Below are 19,834 nucleotides of genomic sequence, written 5' to 3' on the forward strand. Positions count from 1 at the left end.
GTCGGGATGACATGGCACCTGGACTGATATCCGTGACATCAGCAGAGAGCAGTCTTCAGTCTGCGCTCTGCTGAAAAAGGGTCACAGGAGTGCAATTTGTTTTGCACTCCTGTGATCCTTAGGAGAAGCCCAACCAAACCAGCTTTGGCTGTACATCTCCTTTAACTTACTGCCTTTGATTATATTACAACCGGCTACTGCTTTATAAGTTTACCTCTGCAATGTCAATGATATATATCCTTGAGGTCTCATGCACATTGGACGTTTTCACAGCAGCTGTTTTTAGCTTCAGACTTTTTTTCTACAGTCAATAAACTCCCCATCATGTTATCCTATGTGTCCATGCACACATGGGCTGTTATCAGCAGTTTTTGGCTTGAGCATTTTTTGGCTTTAAAAAAAAAAAAAACGAGTGGGTTCTGAGAGTTTTCCAGCTTTAAAAAAAAAAAAAAAAAAAAAAACAGATAAATGCTCAAAAACGTGGCTCACAAGCGTTTAAAAAACTCACTGCAAAACTACTGGTGTTTTTATAATGTTATTTTAACGCCCAGTGTGCATGAGGCCTTAATGTTGGATGTGTCTTTAGTATACATCATCATCTGCTGTAACAAAATGTCAATAAGCTAATGAAAAAAATACTGCAGATTCACTTTAAAACGGTGTTAAAAAAAAAAACTAAAAAATGAAAATTGTGAGACTGCATATCACAAACTATGAGTTAAAAGAGCATAGCTTCAACGTTAGAGCAAACCTTTCCCACGTAACAACTGGCTTCTGGGGTAGGGAGAGGGTAGGCATGCCGTCCCCTCAATCCTATAATCAGTACCGCCTGAATTACCTACAGCCAGGCCCAATTGCTGTCAACACAGGAGTGAGAAGGGAACTTGGCTTATCCAATGCAAACAATGACTTTCATAAAGCCTACTGCATGGGATTTTTTTTGGAGCCTATTGTAGCAGTTTTGAGTAGGTTTGCACTAACTCTAAACATGTCCTCATACTTTATGGTAGGAAAAGCCTTAGGGCCGGTTCACACTGCGAGCCGCGGCGAGGCGTCTCCGACTTCCTCGCCGCGACTTGCAGGGGGGGTCAGCGGCGACTTGCAGAGGACTTCTGCATAGAAGTCAATGCAAGTCGCCCCCGAAGTCGCCCCGAAGTAGTACAGGAACCTTTTTTCTGAGTCGGAGCGACTCGAGTCGCTCCTCTCAGAACGGTTCCATTGTACTCAATGGGGACAACTTGCGGGAGCGAGGCGAGGCGAGCCGTGTCGCCTCGCCTCGCGCCGCAGTGTGAACCGGCCCTTAAAGTTTAGTTCAGATTTTATTTTTAAAAGGGAAGATATAGCGTAATTTCAATAGGTAAATATTCTGAGTTAATACTGTAGTGTTCATCTTATAGGACTGATGCCAGGCTATGGATATTTAAATATTCTTATCAGTAAATGTACATAAGCAAGCTTTTAAAGTGTTACTAAACCTAAAAACATTTTTTATCGTAATGCATTGCTTGCATTAAAAGGTAAAAAACGTTTTCAGTGTCCTGGTTTGTTACTTTATTAAAAAAAAAAAAAAATGTAGTTTAGTAACACTTCAATAACCTCAGTAGTTGCAGGCACTGTGGAATTCATCCTCAAATATGACAGCAGAAGTACTAATGTCTTGAAAGAATTCGCAATTCCCCTCTGCAGCTCAGTTCACGCTACTCCTCTTTCCCAGCAGCCTTCCAATCTCTAATGCACATATGGAGCAGGTGCACAGAAAGAAGGAGAGAGCAGAGTGCTGAGACCTGACTTGAAGGTCTTTACTACACCTCTTGTGAATTTACAGGATGAACGGCTTCTCTGTGGTTGCAGCTTCGGGAACGGCTTGTTTTTACCCAAGTTTAGGCTTTATAGCTCATTTATTGCAGGTTAAGAACGTCTACAGCCACAGTCCTACTAGACAGTTATTGCTGTTGTGCCTTTTACACGCTGGCTACTATTCCATATTTTTGCTTTTACATTAAAATGTAGAGATTTGCAGTTGAGCTACAAGAGAGAGTAGATCAGACACTTAAAAAAGCTCTCTCACTGCCAAGGAACTGTTGAGATATAGACAGAGGTTCTATACAATCACTCTGCCTTCCAGCTATGAGATCTCAGACACACAGTGGCTACATCATTTTTAGTGAGTCACAGACGTGCATATTGAGAATGAGCAGTAAAGCATAAACACTCTAAAAATCTCTACAATATCGCTACAGTATATACAGAAACTACCGATAACGCACTTTGATGCTATAAAAGCCAACTAATCAAACAGCGATCATTCATACACGTACATGTACCCACTTTCTTCCCTCTAGTGAAAACAATGCATCTATAAAACAAATATGAAAACAATATATTGCCATCTAAATGCTGTTATCTATTGTAGAATTTAAATTCCGTAGCTGCTGAAGATATGTTACAAGTAAGCAATCCTCACTTGGAGGTGGTTTGCGTTGAGATATTTCCTATAAAATTTTGGACCATTGATAAGATTATTTAGATCAGGCTCATCTCTATTATATGTATATCTAAAAATAATAATTGAATAAAAGACTATACAACTCCCTGTAAGTACTGATGATATAGCGGCTACCCCCATGGGGGGAATCGCACTCACCTCTGTAAGGAACACGCAGAGCTCCTTGAAGGGCTGTAATAAACTTGCATCTCTGACTTTCTTGATCACCAGCACACTTTTGGGTGGTTTGTTCCACGTTAGTCGCTGGTTCGCTGGGTCCTGGATATGCCTGGTAAAACAACAAAAGATCTTACTTTCTGAAACGTACTAATAGACTGTTACTCCTAGAAAAAAAAAAAGATGTTTTGTTATCAGTTTCGCTGCTCTTGCCTACTGAGACTCGAACAGCAAAGCTGGATGAAGACACGACCTTCCAGTCCAAGCAACAAATTAGATGTCCCTGTTAACTCCTAATCTGCCAGAACACTGAAAAGTGGAATATTATCGGTGGCTATGAAACTAGAAAGAGAAAAAAAAACTGAGTCCACCGTACAGCTTCACTGGTTGCGCCTTGACTTTCTCAAACAACCTTGAGCAGTGGCAGCTCAGCGATGTGATTTGTCTTATGAAAAAGTCAACATATCTGTCTGGAAAGTAGATGCTAGACATCTCCTCAATGTAATGGGCAAGTCAAAACTTCAGATAAAAGGCATGAGAAAAAAAAAACGACAAGAACAAAAACTGCTTTGCAATTAAAGAAGACAGGCAGCAAGTGAATGATACAAGATGTGTGTGACGGGCTAAATGTGTTCAGCCTTGCTTGGTCTAATGGACTTATAATGTGGAATGTTCAGGAGAAAGGTTTCAGGAGCCAATCAGAATGCAAGGAACAGTCAGCGAACTACTTTTGTAACTGAAACATCTGGTTAAGTCAGATTACACTGAAGACTACTAGATGTATCATAAAATATCTAAAAGAAAAACTACAAAAACATTGAAGGGCATTGAAACCTATATTATAATGGGATATATAAAAGAGCAATAAAAAGGTAATTAAAATAATGTATAAATGTAAACTAAATGTGGCTTACTTCTTCCCCACAATTTAGTTGCGGGAGACCTCAGACTACAAGCCATACCTAGCCCAAAATGGCTGGCAATCTGAATAAGGGTCTGTGTTTAGCCTTGCAGCATAGAAATGCTATGGCAAATTTTTATAAGATGTACGGAGGTGGGTATGATCAGATATTTGGGGGGTATGACATTTATATTTTGGGTTTAATGCAGATTTATGAAGGGGGCAACAAGGATGACCAAATACACTGGATATATAAATAAAAAGTCCAATCTGCAGCACTTTATCCTTCATTTTCTATCTTCATAATGCATTCATCGGTATAAAAGTGTTGGACCCCACAAGGATCCTTCAGCAGGTACAAGAAGCATAAAACAGCATAATACAAACATGCATTTAAATCTTATCCTCAAATGACCGGGAATAAGAAGAAGCTGACATGCATTTATTTACAGACATTACACCAGCTAACAATTCCTAGGAGATACTACAATATTACCAGAACATTACCTCTGCACATAAAAAAAAAAAAAAAAAAAAACTATAACCAATATGTATCCTAAAAAAAAAAAAAAATGATGCCTATAATAATCCCTTTTCAAATTTTAGGCATTAAAACCGGTACATGATCTATTATCATAAACCTGGGTTGGGCTCGTGAATGTCCGCCTTGTTTGTAATGCCGTGCTACTGGTAAACCAGATTTAGGGGATCCAATAGAAGATATCTGTTGTGAAACATGGGTGATTTATTAGGATGAATTCACAGCAAAACGCAGAGCAAACGGAACAATTCACCACTCCGGCCACTACGCACTACCGGCTGTGCTAGGGGGCAGAGTGGTTCATGATTTAGTGCATCACACCGCTCTTTTTTTATTGGTACAAGCTGTTTTTTACAAAATGTACAGTTCATTCACAGCAATGTCAGGCAGCGTGATGGGCTGCCTGGCATTGCAGTGCGATTCTGCCCAATGCGCTGTGATAAAATGCAGCATGTCTGGATTGTAGCGCAGCGGTAGGCTGCTGTTCAGTGTGAATGGGACACATAGAAAACAATTGTTTCCTGTGTGTCCCTGCGGTGACAGAAGTCTTACCATGCGGCAAAACTTTATCACATATAGTGTTAATTGGCCCTTAGATCCCCTAAATACGATTTGAGGAGAGAGGGCAATAGAGAATTCAAATAAACTGAAGTAAGATAGATTGCACTCTGACACTTTAATGACTAAAGTTTTAAATAGGGATTATTTGAATTTTTTATAGGATACGTGACGGTTATACTTTGTTAACATGTTCCTATTGTGTTCATTTTTTCAGCAACTTGAGCTACAATAGGTTTTCCATTTGATCAGACTACACGTTGAGCCAGTCTTCGCTCCCCACATGCGTCAATGAGCCTTGGCTGCCAATGACCCTGTCACAAATTTTCTTTCTTTGGACCATTTTTGGTAGTTCCCAACTACTGCAGGCCAGGAACGCCCCACAAGAGGTGCAGTTTTGGAGTTGCTCTGACCCAGTTATCCAGCTATTACAATTTGGCCTCTGTCAAAGCCATTCAGATCCTTACTCCATGTTTTCTGCTTTCAAAGACATCAACTTCAAAAAATATATCCCACTCACTTTCAGGCGCCATTGTAACAATATCATTATTTTAATTCACTTTTACCTGTAAGTGGTATATTATATAGACACAGAATATCATTCAAAATGCCAAAAGAAACACAATAAAAATGTTATAAATTGAGCTGCAGTTCAGTGAGTAAAATAAGTATTTGATCCCTAAGCAAAACATCACTTAGTACTTGGTGTAGAACTCCTTGTTGGCAAGCACAGAGGTAAGAGGTTTCTTGTAGTTGGTGATCAGGTTTGCACGCATCTCAGGAGGGATTTTGATCCACTCTTCTTTACAGATCTACTCTAAACCCCTAGGTTTCTTGGTTGTCGCTTGGCAACCGCCCCCATAAATCAGAAAGCACAGTGCGCTTCACGCATGCACAGTAGGGAGCCGGCCACGAAGCTGAAAAGGCTTCACTGCCAGGTTCCCTTACCTGGAATGGCGGTGGCTGCACCCGACGGTCGATCTGAAGATCAGCTGGGGTGCCAACATCGCAGGCTCCCTGGACAGGCAAGTGTCCATATAGTAAACGTCAGCAGCTACAGTATTTGTAGCTGACTTTTCACCAAGGCAGAACTCAGCTTAAAGGTCTGGAGACTGACTAGGCCACTCCATGACCTCAATGTGCATCTTCTTGAGCCACTCCTGTGTTGCCTTGACGGTATGTTTTGGGTCATGCTGGAAGATCCATCCATGACCCATCTTCAGTGTTCTGAAGGGAAGAAGGTTCTAATCCAAGATTTTACAAAACATGACCCTGTTTATTGGCCCCTCAATGCGGAAAAGTTGGCATGTACTTTTAGCAGAGAAACATCCCCAAAGCATAATGTTTCCACCTCCATTCTTGACTGTACGATGGTGTTCTTAGAGTCATAGTCAGCATTTTTCTTCCTCCAAACAAAGATAGTCGAGTTAATGCCAAAGAGCTCAATTATGGTCTCATCTGACTAATCCTTTTCTGAAACATTTATATGTTCCTTGGGCAAACTTCAGATGGGCCTTGTACATGTGCCTTCTTGAGGGGGACCATGCGGGTGCTGCAGGATTTCAATCCATAACGGCGTATTGTGTTACCAATGGTTTGTTTAGCGATTTAGTAACCAGTCACCTTAGTAACCAGTAGTGGGCCACAATGAGCAGATGACAGTTCTGTCTGCGTCCACTCTGTGTATGCAAAGCAGACACAGCCCACTCTACTCTATGGGCCCTCTCATCTGATCAAATGGAAGGGGACGGATCAACTTTCTGTTTTTTTAGCAGATTGTATTGGAAGGAGGTGGGTGTAAATGGACACAAGTCTGTTTACATCTGCTGCTCCATAGAGGTGAATGGAGGGTCCAATCGGGTCAGACAGATCATGTTAAAGGGGCCCAAGGCTACTTTTACACTGATAGTCTGCTGTCTACCCGCACTTGTGGCTTTCCTGCAGGTTAGCTGTACTTTGCCATAGAATTCTATCATATCCTGCAGGTGTGGTGCACTTTCTGAAAGTTCACCAAACCCACAGGTAAAACCAGAAGCCTATGGCTCAGTGCAGGTAAGCCGCAGGTAAAGAAAAAGTATATGTGTAGCACTATATCAAAGTATCAAATTGGAAATATACGTGTCACCATATATATATCTCAGAACATCTAAATAAAAACATATCCACTGGTGCTACTTAAGCGTAAGAGATAGAATCAAACATTTAAGTGAAAAAATAAATGTAAGTGAAAAATATAATCATTCGCAAAAAAAAAAAAAAAAAAAGTGCAAGTGCTGAATTAGTCTCAAAATATAAAATCCAGTGCCAAATTGTAAGAAAAGACTTCCAAGGTGTATTCTTCATGCAAACAACACCACCGTGAAACTGGGGGAGGCTTACCGGAAGACTTGGACTTAGCTAGGCATATGCCCCCCAAGTCATGTAGACTTATGGCTGGAATTCAACCCAATAGGCATAAATAAGCCACAGATTCGGCTTGCACCAAAGCATCAATTTGGCGAAAATTCGTTGTTATCCAATAAGAGATGGGGTAACTGTATCGTGCACAAAACCATAAAGATAGGAATCCAACATAACGTAATATTGTCACAAAAAGTACTTTAATAAATAAAGCATATAAAGGAACACTCACATTTTGAAGATATCAAAATGGAATATATATAAAAGAATGCATGCAATGTCTTCAAAGGAGTCTACCCAACACGTTTCGACTACGGAGTCGACATCTGGGGTAAACCGCAGGTACACTACGCTACACCTGAAGATCATTTTAAAAGCAGCCAAGTAACCACTGCAGAACAGATATGTCCATATATAAACTGTGATTTTAGTCATAAACTTGCTGTCAAGGCAGAGTGCATTTGGTATCACTCCGCCTATGACAGGAGCCGGTGCTATAGAGTAAGCATTGGCTTATGTGTCTCTGCTCCGCAGCTACTTGCTTCCTCTACCGCTGGCCTTATTCACAACACTGATGCTCTGGTATGGCAGGTAGACCACCTGCAATCTGGGCTTGCCAACCTGCCATCCCAGAGCAGGAGGTCGCTGGTTGGGCACCCCTATTCTAGGCTGATCCCTTTTCTCATGATCATCCTTACCCCATGAGGCAAAATCACACATGGAGCTGGAGACCAAGGGCAATTGATGGTTATTTTGTAATTCTTCCAATTGTGAATAATTGCTCAAACAGTTGTCTCCTTCTCACCAAGCTTCTTGCTGATGGTCTTGTAGCCCACTCCAGCCTTGTGCAGGTCTACAATCTTGTCCCTGACGTTCTAGGACAGCTTTTTTGGTCTTGCCCATGATGGTGAGGTTTGAATGGAAGAGAGATTCTGTGGAGAGTTGTCGTTAGGAGCATCTTCTTAAATTGACAGGACTAATCTGTGTACCACGTGAGCACATATTGTAGCCAGTCTGTGGGGGCCAGTATTATTGTTGGTTGGTGATCAAATACTTAATTTTACTCACTGAACTGCAACTCGATTTATAACATTTGTATCGTGTTTTTTCTGGATTTTTGGTTGCTATTCTGTCTCTATCATTTTAAATACACCTATAATAAAAAATTATAGACCCTTCATTTTTTTTGTAAGTGGGCAAACTTACAAAATCTTCAGGGGATCAAATGATTATTTTCCCCACTGTACATATACTTACACACGCACATACAATATATCAAGTAAAATAGGGAATCAGGGCTTATGAAGGTTGTATATGCCAGTCTGAAACCTTGCCAATGTACCGACGTCTGTACAGCCACCTGGATTTCTCAAAAGAGCAAATTTTTTTGAGTAGCATTGCAAATCTAAATTTTTATGCATGTTGAGGGCGTTTAGACTCCATTTCACTGTAGGCACACTCTGCACATACTGAACTACTCACCCCCAAGGCGTGTACAGATATCCATCTATATCTATCTCTCTATTTACTTATATTCATGACCAGCAGTGAGTGACCTAGCATTTCTTACAGCACCGGGGCCTTTGTGTGGAATTGCAACCAGGATGCTGCCTGCATGGGGTTTGCATGTCCTTACTGCGTAGTCTCCCTCTAGGTAGATTATTTTCCTCTCACGCCAAAGACATGCTGGAAGGTTAATTGGCTCCTGTCTAAACTGGCCCTAGTATGTGTATTTATGAATGTGAGATAGGAACCTTAGATCGAAAGCTCCTTGAGGGCAGGGACTGATGTGAATGTACACATGTAAAGCACTTGCAAAATTGTCAGCGCTATATAAATACCTATAGTAAACAAGCAGTTCCAATAGACGGATATGACACTTGTGAAACTTATCTTTTTTCCCCTATGGATATAGAAATTCAGGAATAAGCCAAGGGTAAGGCAAGCCATTAGATGATTTGATTTTCTTACGTTACTAGGAAGAAAATTGCTTGAGTCCCCTTATTTATTATTGATCGGTATTTATATATCGCGAACAATTGACATGGCACTTAAAGAGGAAGTAAACCCTGATGGATTTCACTTCCTCTTTATTTCCCTGCAAAGATAAAGCACAATGGGCTAGTAGGCATTGCATACTAGCCCATTATGTGTCACTTACCTGAAAATGAAGCCTGCGATGTCACCACTGGCTGGAAGCTTCCATCTTCACCCCTCTTCCTTCTGGGGCAGAGGACTCCGGCTCGGTGACTGGATGGAGTCACGTGACGTCACTCCTGTGCATGCATGTGGGGCCGCCAGTCACAGCATGATCCCTTTAGAAGCGGCACGATCGTGCCCATTCTAAAGTGCGCATGCGCTGATGACGTTGGTGCACGTGTATATTGTAAATATCTCCTAAACCGTGCACCTACAGGTAAGCCTTAATATAGGTTCACCTGTAGGTAAAAGTAGTTGTACAGAGTTTACAACCACTTTAACATACTGTACAGTCACTCAGTACCTGCCCTCAAGCTGCTCACAATCTAAGGTTCCTACACACAGCTATTTTTTTCTTTGTTTAGGAGCCAAATAAGCTTACAATCCAAAGTCCAAAGAGCCGTTATACAGATACACACTTGCTAGGACCGGCTTAGAGGACACCCACATAAACAGAGGAGAACAAAAACTAGCAGATGTTGTTCTTGATGGGAACTGAACCCAGGACCCCTGCTCTTCTAGTGTTGTGTCAATGAGAAGGGTACATTTTTCTCCACACAAAGAATAACTGTACTGTGTAAATGACTGCATTCATAACAGATATGAAGGGATTATGGCACGATTCTGCTTTTGTGTGGTACAAAAGACTCAAATTTTACCATTTAGTGTGCCTCAGCTGGCTTTACGGTTTCTGCCACTCGCTCATTTGAAATAACAAAATCATCTGCTATGACATTTAGAGAAGATTATATTACTATCGTATCAGAAATAATGAAATGAGTTGATGTACCCACACTGAACATTTTAAAACAACAGAATAGACCTCTGAAAACACTTCGTAGCAGAGGCGACACACTCCGTTCTGATTGGTCAGGCAGCATGAAAGAAAACACAACTTGTCCGAGAATTTTCTGACCTGTTTAACTGACTCTTCATTGGCCAGCACTGCAGTGATGAGATCATTGCCACACATCGCTGGACTGTCCAACCACTGTGAGGGCAATTATTGCATCTCGTGTTTAGGCATCTTGGAATTGGTAATATATGGAGGGATCTGATCGCCAGCAGTTGGACAACCAGAGTTTTGAATGATGCTCCATCCAGCGACATATCTGCTATTACGTGCACGCTGGTCTGTGGACACGGGCTGTTCACGTCAAAACAGCTCCTCTCCCCATACAAGTCAGCGGGAACACAAAAGCATTAGAAGAAGGCAGCCAAATGAAGGTCAGAAGGCGGTCATGTGCACCAGGGAAGGAATTCTACATCAGAGCTTGACAAATTTGCTTTGAATCTCGGAGGCAGCTAAAAAAGTTAGTTTTCACTGTGGCAAAAGTGGGTGTGGCTACATGTAACAGTGGGAGGACTTAACAGGCATGATTAAATAACACAGACAAAAGATTTCCGTCCAGCACTATTACTACCTCTATACCCCCTGGGTACCTCCTGTACTGCTATCCTATTCACTCTAAACACCTCTAGAATCACTGTGACCCCTCTACACCCCAGATACCCCCAGAACTGTGACTTCACTACATCCCAGATAACTTCAGCACTGTGCCCCCTCTAACCCCCGTGATACCACCTGCACCATCACCACTCTACCTCCCAGATACTTTGACTCCTATACCCATTCCTCCCAAATACACCCTGCACTGTGATCCCTCTTCCAATTTATACCCTCAACACACACCAATAGCACTGTGACCTCTCTATCCATTCCCCAAACACGGTGGCCCTTCTACCCATTACTTCCCTCCGATAACCCACGCAATCTGACCCCCACAATTTCCCCCATGCCAACCACAATGTGATCCCCTCGACCCACCCCCCCTTCACTGTGACACCTCTATGACCCCGATACCTCTAGCACTATGACCATGCAAGATACCCCCAGTACCCTATTCACCACTGTTTCCTCTATACATCCCCCAGTATATGTGGGGATAGCCAAGCCCTGCATCATTAGTGGAACTCCCTAGAATCTCCTCATACCAAGTCCAGAGGCTCCCACACACAGCGAGTTTAGTCACAGTTCTTCCAGGGCCGGTCTCCGGATTTTCAGCAGCGCTGCTGTATTTCAAATTTCCTGCCCACACATGCACAGCAGCACTGGCTGTACACGGCGGCCTGCAGTGTGACACAGGGGAATATGGATGGGGAGTGGAGCAAATCCCACTTCCCTCCTCTTCCATTAACGTGGGGAAGCAGCTCTGCTCTACTCACAGCCTATCCTTGACAGCTGCAGCCAGAGCTCCCCTGCAGGATACAGAGCGAATGTGTGGGGTGATCAGGCTCCGTTAACATGGTGTGTTTTGAATAGTGGGTTAAATTGCAGTGATTCTGCCCACGATTTCAAACATGCTGTTAAAATGTCAGATCACACATCAGTATGTCCAGGTGGCATTCATTTCAATGGCACCTAAAAATACAGGGCAATTCTGCTGCAATTGCAGCGTGACAATCCCAGCAGAATCGACCAGCGTTTTTAGGTGCCATTGAAAACGTGTCCACCCACGATTAAACATGCCTATATGTATGCAGAGCCATGTGCCTATGGGGCTGACAAAAGCCCAGGCTCCAGGATGTAATTTCTAGTCGACATGGGAGTCCTGTTCTTTAGGATCCCAAAAGTGTCTTAAATTGATCTCAAATGCAAGAGTAATGCATCCCAAGGCACGCAGCATTCACCCTTCACCACAAGGCCCAGGAGGCAGTAATGAGGAGCAAAGTACCATAGATAGACTGATTATCACATATGATCCTTCAATATATCAGTAATTTTTTATTTTTTGGTGTCATAAGGTAGAGTATAAGATTTCCTATCATTTGAGCCCAGTCTTGCCACAAAGAGTTAATCCATCTCCGAGCAATCCTCTTTTATTGTTCAGTGAGATAAATCTTGACAAACAGATAAAAACTTTGTCAAATCCTCCCCCTTGCTGTGAGTGACAGGTGATTTACATATCTCATGCACTAGCCTAAGAGACATGCATTATTTTTTTAATTCCCTCCCACTCCTTTCTTCTGCTGCTCTGCCAGGACTGGCTGTTCCACACCTCAGCATAATTGGGCATGCTGAAGTCATGTTGTTACTTTCCTGTCTTTTCACTGGATGTTAGTGATCATAGCAGAAATTCAGTGTAAGAAATACACAGGAGAAAATACATAATGACAAGGGGAGTGTAGAGGTGGGCGGGGAGTCTACTGACATCACAACTCCGCCCACCGAGCTCCAGACAACAGACCCACCCACAGAATATGCAGTTTTTTGGGTCTCATAGCAGACAGAGGGGAGACATTTGACAGGTAAAGATACATGCAGGAGGCATGTCTATCCTTATAGATAACCCCTATGGCAGTAGTTTAGAAAGGATGACATTGGGTTTACATCCACTTTAACTTGTGCTGCACCCTATCAATTCTAGCAGCCAATGGCTGAGAGCGCTGATCAGTGTTTTCTGGTGGGGGTGGGCAGTCCTCCTGTCAGAACACAATAGCACAGTGGGGGAGATCTCTGCACCAACATTGCTCTGTGAATATGGAGATCTCTCTTTTTTTTTTTCTTTTGTTCTGTGAACAGAACAAAACTACTAGTATATGCCATACTAGGCTTCATGCACACTGGACTCTATAAAATGCCAGTAACGTTAGCTATAGAAGGAGTTTTGCAGCATTTTTGCAGTAGCATTTTTCAGCAAAACTATACTCCCACAAAAGCTTATCGCTCAAAAACGCAGGTAAACGCTGAATAGTCATATTTTTAAGCACTTTTGTCAGTGTTCTTACAGCTGAAAAACTTCTCTTAAAGGCTAGAGTCACACTGGTGTGATTGCAAACATTGCAGTTGATTAGCACCGCACACCTGTGTACATCACATGCGATGTCTGTGCGTTGCGATTTCAGTCAGTTTGTATGGCTGAAATCGCATTGCATCTGCACCAAAATGATGCACAACCCTTTTTTCCTCCACACCTGAATTCTGGCAATCGCACTGCGTTCTGTTTCGGGTTGTCGTTAAGACAACATTGACACCCACAGCAGATTGCATGGATGCTGTGCGATTGGTAAAGTGCGATGCAGGGAAATGCTGCCAATCTTGCGTGTTTACTGCATCACATTAGTGTGAGAGGAGACTCAAACACTCTAGTTCTAGTTTTTTTGCTAACCAAAAAAACGCCCCTGCAAAAAAATGCTGATAACAGCCCATGTGTACATGGACACATAGGATAACATGCTGGGGAGTTTACTGGCTGTATAAAAAAAAAAATGCCTGAAGCCAAAAACAGCAGCTGTGAAAATGTCCAGTGTGCAGGAGGCCTAACCTTGTCAATGTAATCTCCCTGATTATTGGGTTGTGTTTGTGAACCACAATTACCTGTACTAATATACACACACGGCAGAAACGTGTGCAGACCAGAGTCACCCAGACAAAGCAGTAATCAGCTGCAGCTGAAAGGACCTCACACTTCATGTCACAGACAGAAGTTGCCCATGGACTCCTGTGACAAGACCATCTGACAAAAGGGACAAACACAACGTGACATAACCTGATGTTGGGACCACCAAACCTGATCATTTATTTCTGTTATTTATTTCTATTCCCTCGCTTTACAGAGAATGCAGCAAGAGAAGTGAGAATCCACAGTGGGGAAAGGCAGATGGAGGAAGTCGCACCACTGGAGTGCTCTAGATGTAGAGGAAGCCTAAAGCTGACCATAGTTGTCACAGATTACCCCCTTTTTTTTTTTTGATCATCCAGGAAACAAATTGATTTCTCGATCCACAAGCAAGGTAGATGAGGAATCCTCCCCGCTTGAACAATGTATTCTGTATTTATTAGCTGCAGCCAACAATCGATGGAACACTTCCAACATTCCTGTTAGAAGTCAGTCTCAACTGACTTATTTCGATCAGGCAGGAGCGGACAACACACATGGATCGAAATTCAGACAGTCCCTGCTGAACCAGCCAAACATCTATGGTCAGCTTAAGGGCTCATTCACACTAGCTTTGGTCTCTGAAGATTTGGATCGCTCTTCAGAGAGCATCTGACAGACAACGAGGAGACATTGTATTGTCACCTGCTTTAAACCCTTGAACCCCACAATAGCGCACTACAACCGCATGCAATAAACAGGGGGTAGAATTCCTGTAACAGGGAATATAGTTCCTGCTGCCTCTGCAAAGCAAAGCTTTATGGTCACAGAATGTCTACACCCCCAATCACTGCAGGTAAAGGGAGAAGTGGGAGGTAAAAGTGTGGCCCAACAGCAGGATTTTCACTAGTGTGAACGAGATAAAGATCTGTTTTGGGTGAACCAGCTATTTAAGGGTTTGTATACAACAGATGCAGTTGAACTCATTTTCACATTCAGTACAAACGCATGTACCGTATATACTCGAGTATAAGCCGAGATTTTCAGCCTCTTTTTTGAGGCTGAAAGTGCCCCCCTCGGCTTATACTCGAGTCATCGCTGTCTGCCCGCTCGATCAGCGTGTCGAGCAGACAGACAGCGGCCATTCTGATTCAAAAGCCGCGCCTCCGGCTCCGCCTTCGCCTGTGATAGGCGGAACACTGAATTTCCCAGCAGCCTGTGTTCCGCCTATCACGGACATCGTATCATCCTCGTACTACGGACGAGGATGATACGACGTCTGTGATAGGCGGAACACAGGCTGCTGGGAAATTCAGTGTTCCGCCTATCACAGGCGAAGGCGGCGGCGCAGCTTTTGAACTTTACAATGGCCGCCGACGAAGAGGGCACGGGACGGAGGCAAGGGAAGGCACGGCACGGGACGGGACGGCGGCGGCAAGGCACGGCACGACACGGGACGGATGCAAGGAGGCAAGTCACGGCACGGGACGGAGGCAAGGAGGCAAGGCACGGGACGGAGGCTCGGGACAAAGGTAGGCTGGACACACACACACACACACACACACACACACACACACACACACACACACGGATGGAGACACACACAGGGATGGATGGATGGATGGATGGAGACACACACACACACAGGGATGGATGGATGGATGGATGGAGACACACACACACAGGGATGGATGGATGGATGGACACACACACACACAGGGATGGATGGACGGACACACAGGGATGGACGGACACACAGGGATGGACGGACACACAGGGATGGACGGACACACAGGGATGGACGGACACACAGGGATGGACGGACACACACACAGGGATGGACAGGCATGTCTCACCCTCGGCTTATACACGAGTCAATAAGTTTGCCAGTTTTTTTGGGGGTAAATTGGGGGCCTCGGCTTATATTCGGGTCGGCCTATACTCGAGTATATACGGTATGTAAGGAAAATGGATGTATTGCAATAAGCCTAGTTTACATCATTGCTGTGAACACGCAAAATAAAGCTCTGTAAAAATAAAGGCAAAAAATGCACTGCAACCTCACCACAGAGACATGAAAATGTGTATGCAGAGCTGTACACTGAACATGGGGATTGCCTTGTAAACAAATATAAAAATACAGCTTATCAGTTTAAAAATAGAGGTAAACTAGAATAAAGTTCACTGTTCATTTCTTTTTACATACCAACAAAAGGATAGCATGTGTAAAGTGGTTGTAATTCTAGGCATCAAGATAAAAAGCCTTCTGTGTACAGCAGCCCTCCTCAGCCCCCCAATACTACCTGAGCCCCATCTCGATCCAACAATTTTGCACGGGAGACTTGGCCGCTTAGGCTTCTCTCTTCTCATTGGCTGAGACAGCAGCAAAGCCCCATTGGCTCCCGCTGCCGTCAAGCAAAGTCAGTGAGCCAATGAGGAGAGGGAGAGGGGGCCAGGCCACGGCTCCACGTCAATGGACACAAGGAGAAGCGAGGAGTGCCAAAGAGGGACCCAAGTAGAGAAGGATCTGGGATGCTCTGTGCAAAACCACTGCACAGAGCAGGTAAGTAAAACATGTTTGTTATTTTTAAAGAAAAAAAAAAAAAAAGATTTTAGTATCACTTTAAAGCGGTGATCCAGCCGCAATTTTTTTCTTTAAACCGCAACAGCTACAAACACTGTCGCTGCTGACTCTTAATAAGGACACTTACCTGTCCAGAAAGCCAGCAATGTCGCCCACCCAAGGCCGATCCGTCCATCAGATCGGGTGCCGGTACCACCATCTTAACGAAGGGAAACAGGCAATGGAGCCTTGTGGCTTCACTTCCCGTTTCCTACTGTGCATGCGTGAGTCATGCGGCATTTTGTGAATGACCCCATTGTTTTCTGGGACACACACATGTCCCCGAAGACAACGGGGTAGCTCGCTGAAGAGGAGGAAGCGACGCGGAATAGGAAGACGCAGATTAGGAAGACTGCCTAGCAACAGGTGTTTCTGGTAAGTAAAAAAAAAAAATCTTTCACATTTTTTTAAATTTTTTGTGAATGTTAATTTCATTTTTTTTTTTAATTTTTTTTTAAGGCTGGCCCTCCACTTTAAGTCAGCTCTTCTTATGCTTTTTAACATGGAAAAAGCCTTGAAATAACTTTCTGGCTTCCGAGAACTCCTAATAATTATACACACACACAAACATACACAAACATACACACACACACACACACACACACACACACGTGACCCAAAAAAAATAAAAAGATTTCTACAAAAAAATAAAAAAATAAATAAAGGTGCCAAGGATCAGTACACTACGTGACCCCTTTCCTAATTGGCAAGATCCTATTTCCAAATGCAACTGTTGTACTCACTTGTAACTTAAAGTTGCAAGCATTCTAAATATTGATGACAGCTTTATATCCTGCCGTCATGGCAGAAGATACTTGTGGGAAGTTAAACAGTGGTCACTAGAAACACATCTGGGATAGATTCATATCCACACTAAATAAAAGTCACTAATGCAAAAACCTAGAGTTTGCCAATTACAGCTTACCTAGAGAGGGATAATAAGCAGCGACCACAAACTAAATGAGCTCTTAAATGATTAATGCTAAATTTGAACAGTACTAATTTTTTCCACTTTACAGAATAATCCTAGTGACATTTACTGTGACATAGTAGGTGAGGTTGAAAAAAGACACAAGTCCAGCCTATGTGTGTGATTATATGTCAGCATTACCTTGTATATCCCTGTATGTTGTGGTCATTCAGGTGCTTATCTAAGGCCCCTTTCACACTGAGGCATTGGCGGTAAAGCGCCGCTATTTTTAGTGGTGCTTTACCGTAGTTTTTGCAGAGAATTAAAAGCGCCCCGCTAGCGGCCAAAAAAGGGTTAAAACAACCCGCAAAGCGCCACTGCAGCGGCGTTGCTCATTAGAGCTGCACAATTAATCGTTAAAAAAAATCGTGATCTCGATTCACCCCCTCTGAGATCTTTCCTGCAGAGGTTGCAGATTCTTTCATATAAACAAGTGGAGAAACTATCTGCTCACTCAGCTGTCAAAAGAAAACATCTGGGCAGTCTGCCAAGTTATTTTTAACTTGCAACATTGTAACTAAGCTTCCTTCTTAGATCAAAGGGATAGAACTTCTGTGTAAATAGGGCAGACTGCCAAGTTTTCAACTTGTAAATGCAAAAAAAAAAAAAAAGTGTGGCCTCTTATACTAAAATACCAAGATAGGAATAATTAATACAACTTGTAAATGCAGGAAGTTTAACCACTTAAAGTCTAAATCTTTTTCTGACACTTCTTTCTTAAGTTAAAATCAATATTTATATTGATAGATTTATATTGATTGATTTTTGCTAGAAAATTACTTGGAACCCCCAAACATTATATATATTTTAACAGAGACCCTAGGGAATAAAATTAAATTTTTATCATTTTACAAATAGAGCTTTCTTTTGGTGGTATTTGATCACCTCTGTGGTTTTTATTGTTTGTTAAAAAATTTAAAAAGACAGAATGTTTTAAAAAAAAATTTATACATTTTGCAAACAAGTAATTTTTCTTCTTCATTGATGTACGCTGATGAGGCGGCACTGATGGGCACAGATAGGTGGCAGTGATGGGCACTGATGGGTGGCAGTAATGGGCACTGATGGGTGGCAGTAATGGGCACTGATGGGTGGCAGTAATGGGCACTGATGGGTGGCAGTAATGGGCAGCACTGCTAGGTGGCACTGATTAGAACCACTGGTGGGCATAGGCAGGTGACACTGGTGGGGGGTACAAGTGTGCACAGATGAGGCAAATTGCCTCTTCCTCTTCGGGACCGATGTTCCTTACACATAAACCGGTGATCATCTTTTTTTTTTTCTCCTCACGCTGGCAGCATGAGGAAAAAAAAAACCATTGCTGAGCTTTTGTTTACATCATGTGATCAGCTGTCATTGGCTGACAGCTGAGCACGTGGTAAGGGGGCGGGATCGGATCTGTGATCACCCAAGTCGTGATCACCATGCGCGGTTGCAAAGGGGAGGATGTCATATGACGGCCTCCCGGAACTTCAGGTCTGCGCTGAGGCCTTCATTCGGCTACAGTGTGGACGCCAATTGGTTAATCTGCCAATGCCCCCCCCCCAATGAAACCACCACCCATGGAAGGGAATTCCATATCCTTGCCGCTCTTACAGTAAAGAACCCACTACGTAGTTGAAGGTTAAACCTCTTTTCTTCCCCATCTATCCCTATTGTGAGGTCACCAGTAAGGCATTTGTAAATTTAAATCATACCCCCTCTCAAGCGTCTCTTCTTCAGAGAATAAGTTCAGTGCTCATAACCTTTCTTCATAACCAATATCCTCCAGACCCTTTATTAGTTTGTTGCCCTTCTCTGTATTTGCTCCATTTCCAGTACATCCTTCCTGAGGACTGGTACCCAGAGCTGGACACCATACTCCAGGTGAGGCCGGACCAGAGTTTTGTAGAGCGGGAGAATTATCGCTTTATCTCTGGAGTTAATCCCCTTTTTAATTCATGCCAATATTCTGTTGCTTTGTTAGCAGCAGCTTGGCACTGAATGCCATTGCTGAGCCTATCATCTACTAGGACCCCCAGGTCGTTTTGCATCTTTGATTCCCCCAGTGGTTCTCCCCCAGTGAGTAGATTGCATTCATGTTTTTGCCACCCAAATGCATTTTACATTTTCCACAGTAACCACTTCAACCCCCGGAAGATTTTACCCCCTTCCTGACCAGAGCACTTTTTGCGATTGGGCACTTCATCGCTTTAACTGACAATTGCGCGGTCATGCAACGTTGCACCCAAACAAAATTGACTTCCTTTTTTTCGCACACATATAGAGGTTTCTTTTGGTGGTATTTGATCGCCTCTGCGGTTTTTATTTTTTGCGCTATAAACAAAAAAAAAAAGAATTTTGACATTTTTGCTATAATAAATATCCCACAAAAATATAAAAGTCATTTTTTCTCAGATTAGGCCGATATGTATTCTTATAGACATTTTTGGTAAAAAAAAAGAAAGAAAGAAAATAAAAAAATAAAAAAAATCGCAATAAGCGTTTATTGATTGGTTTGCGCAAAAGTTACAGCGTCTACAAAATAGGGGATCGTTTTATGGTATTTTTATTTTTTTTACTAGTAATGGCGGCGATCTGCTATTTTTATCGAGACTGCGA

General features: G+C 42.8%; 1 protein-coding gene across 6 annotated transcripts in view; it reads right to left on the reverse strand.

Moving 5' to 3' along the window:
- NADK (NAD kinase) overlaps positions 1-19,834 on the reverse strand; it is a 158,826-nt gene that overhangs the window by 36,012 nt on the left and 102,980 nt on the right. For all 6 annotated transcript variants that reach the window (XM_077457630.1, XM_077457633.1, XM_077457631.1 and 3 more), the window contains one exon: positions 2,645-2,774. In XM_077457630.1, coding sequence (XP_077313756.1) covers positions 2,645-2,774 — 130 coding nt within the window. The remainder of the gene's footprint in view (positions 1-2,644; positions 2,775-19,834) is intronic.

The sequence above is a fragment of the Lithobates pipiens genome, unplaced genomic scaffold, assembly GCF_037356315.1.
Source record: "Lithobates pipiens isolate NorthernLeopardFrog02 unplaced genomic scaffold, aLitPip1_a1.2 Scaffold_27, whole genome shotgun sequence".
In the NCBI taxonomy this organism is placed as follows: Eukaryota; Metazoa; Chordata; class Amphibia; order Anura; family Ranidae; genus Lithobates; species Lithobates pipiens.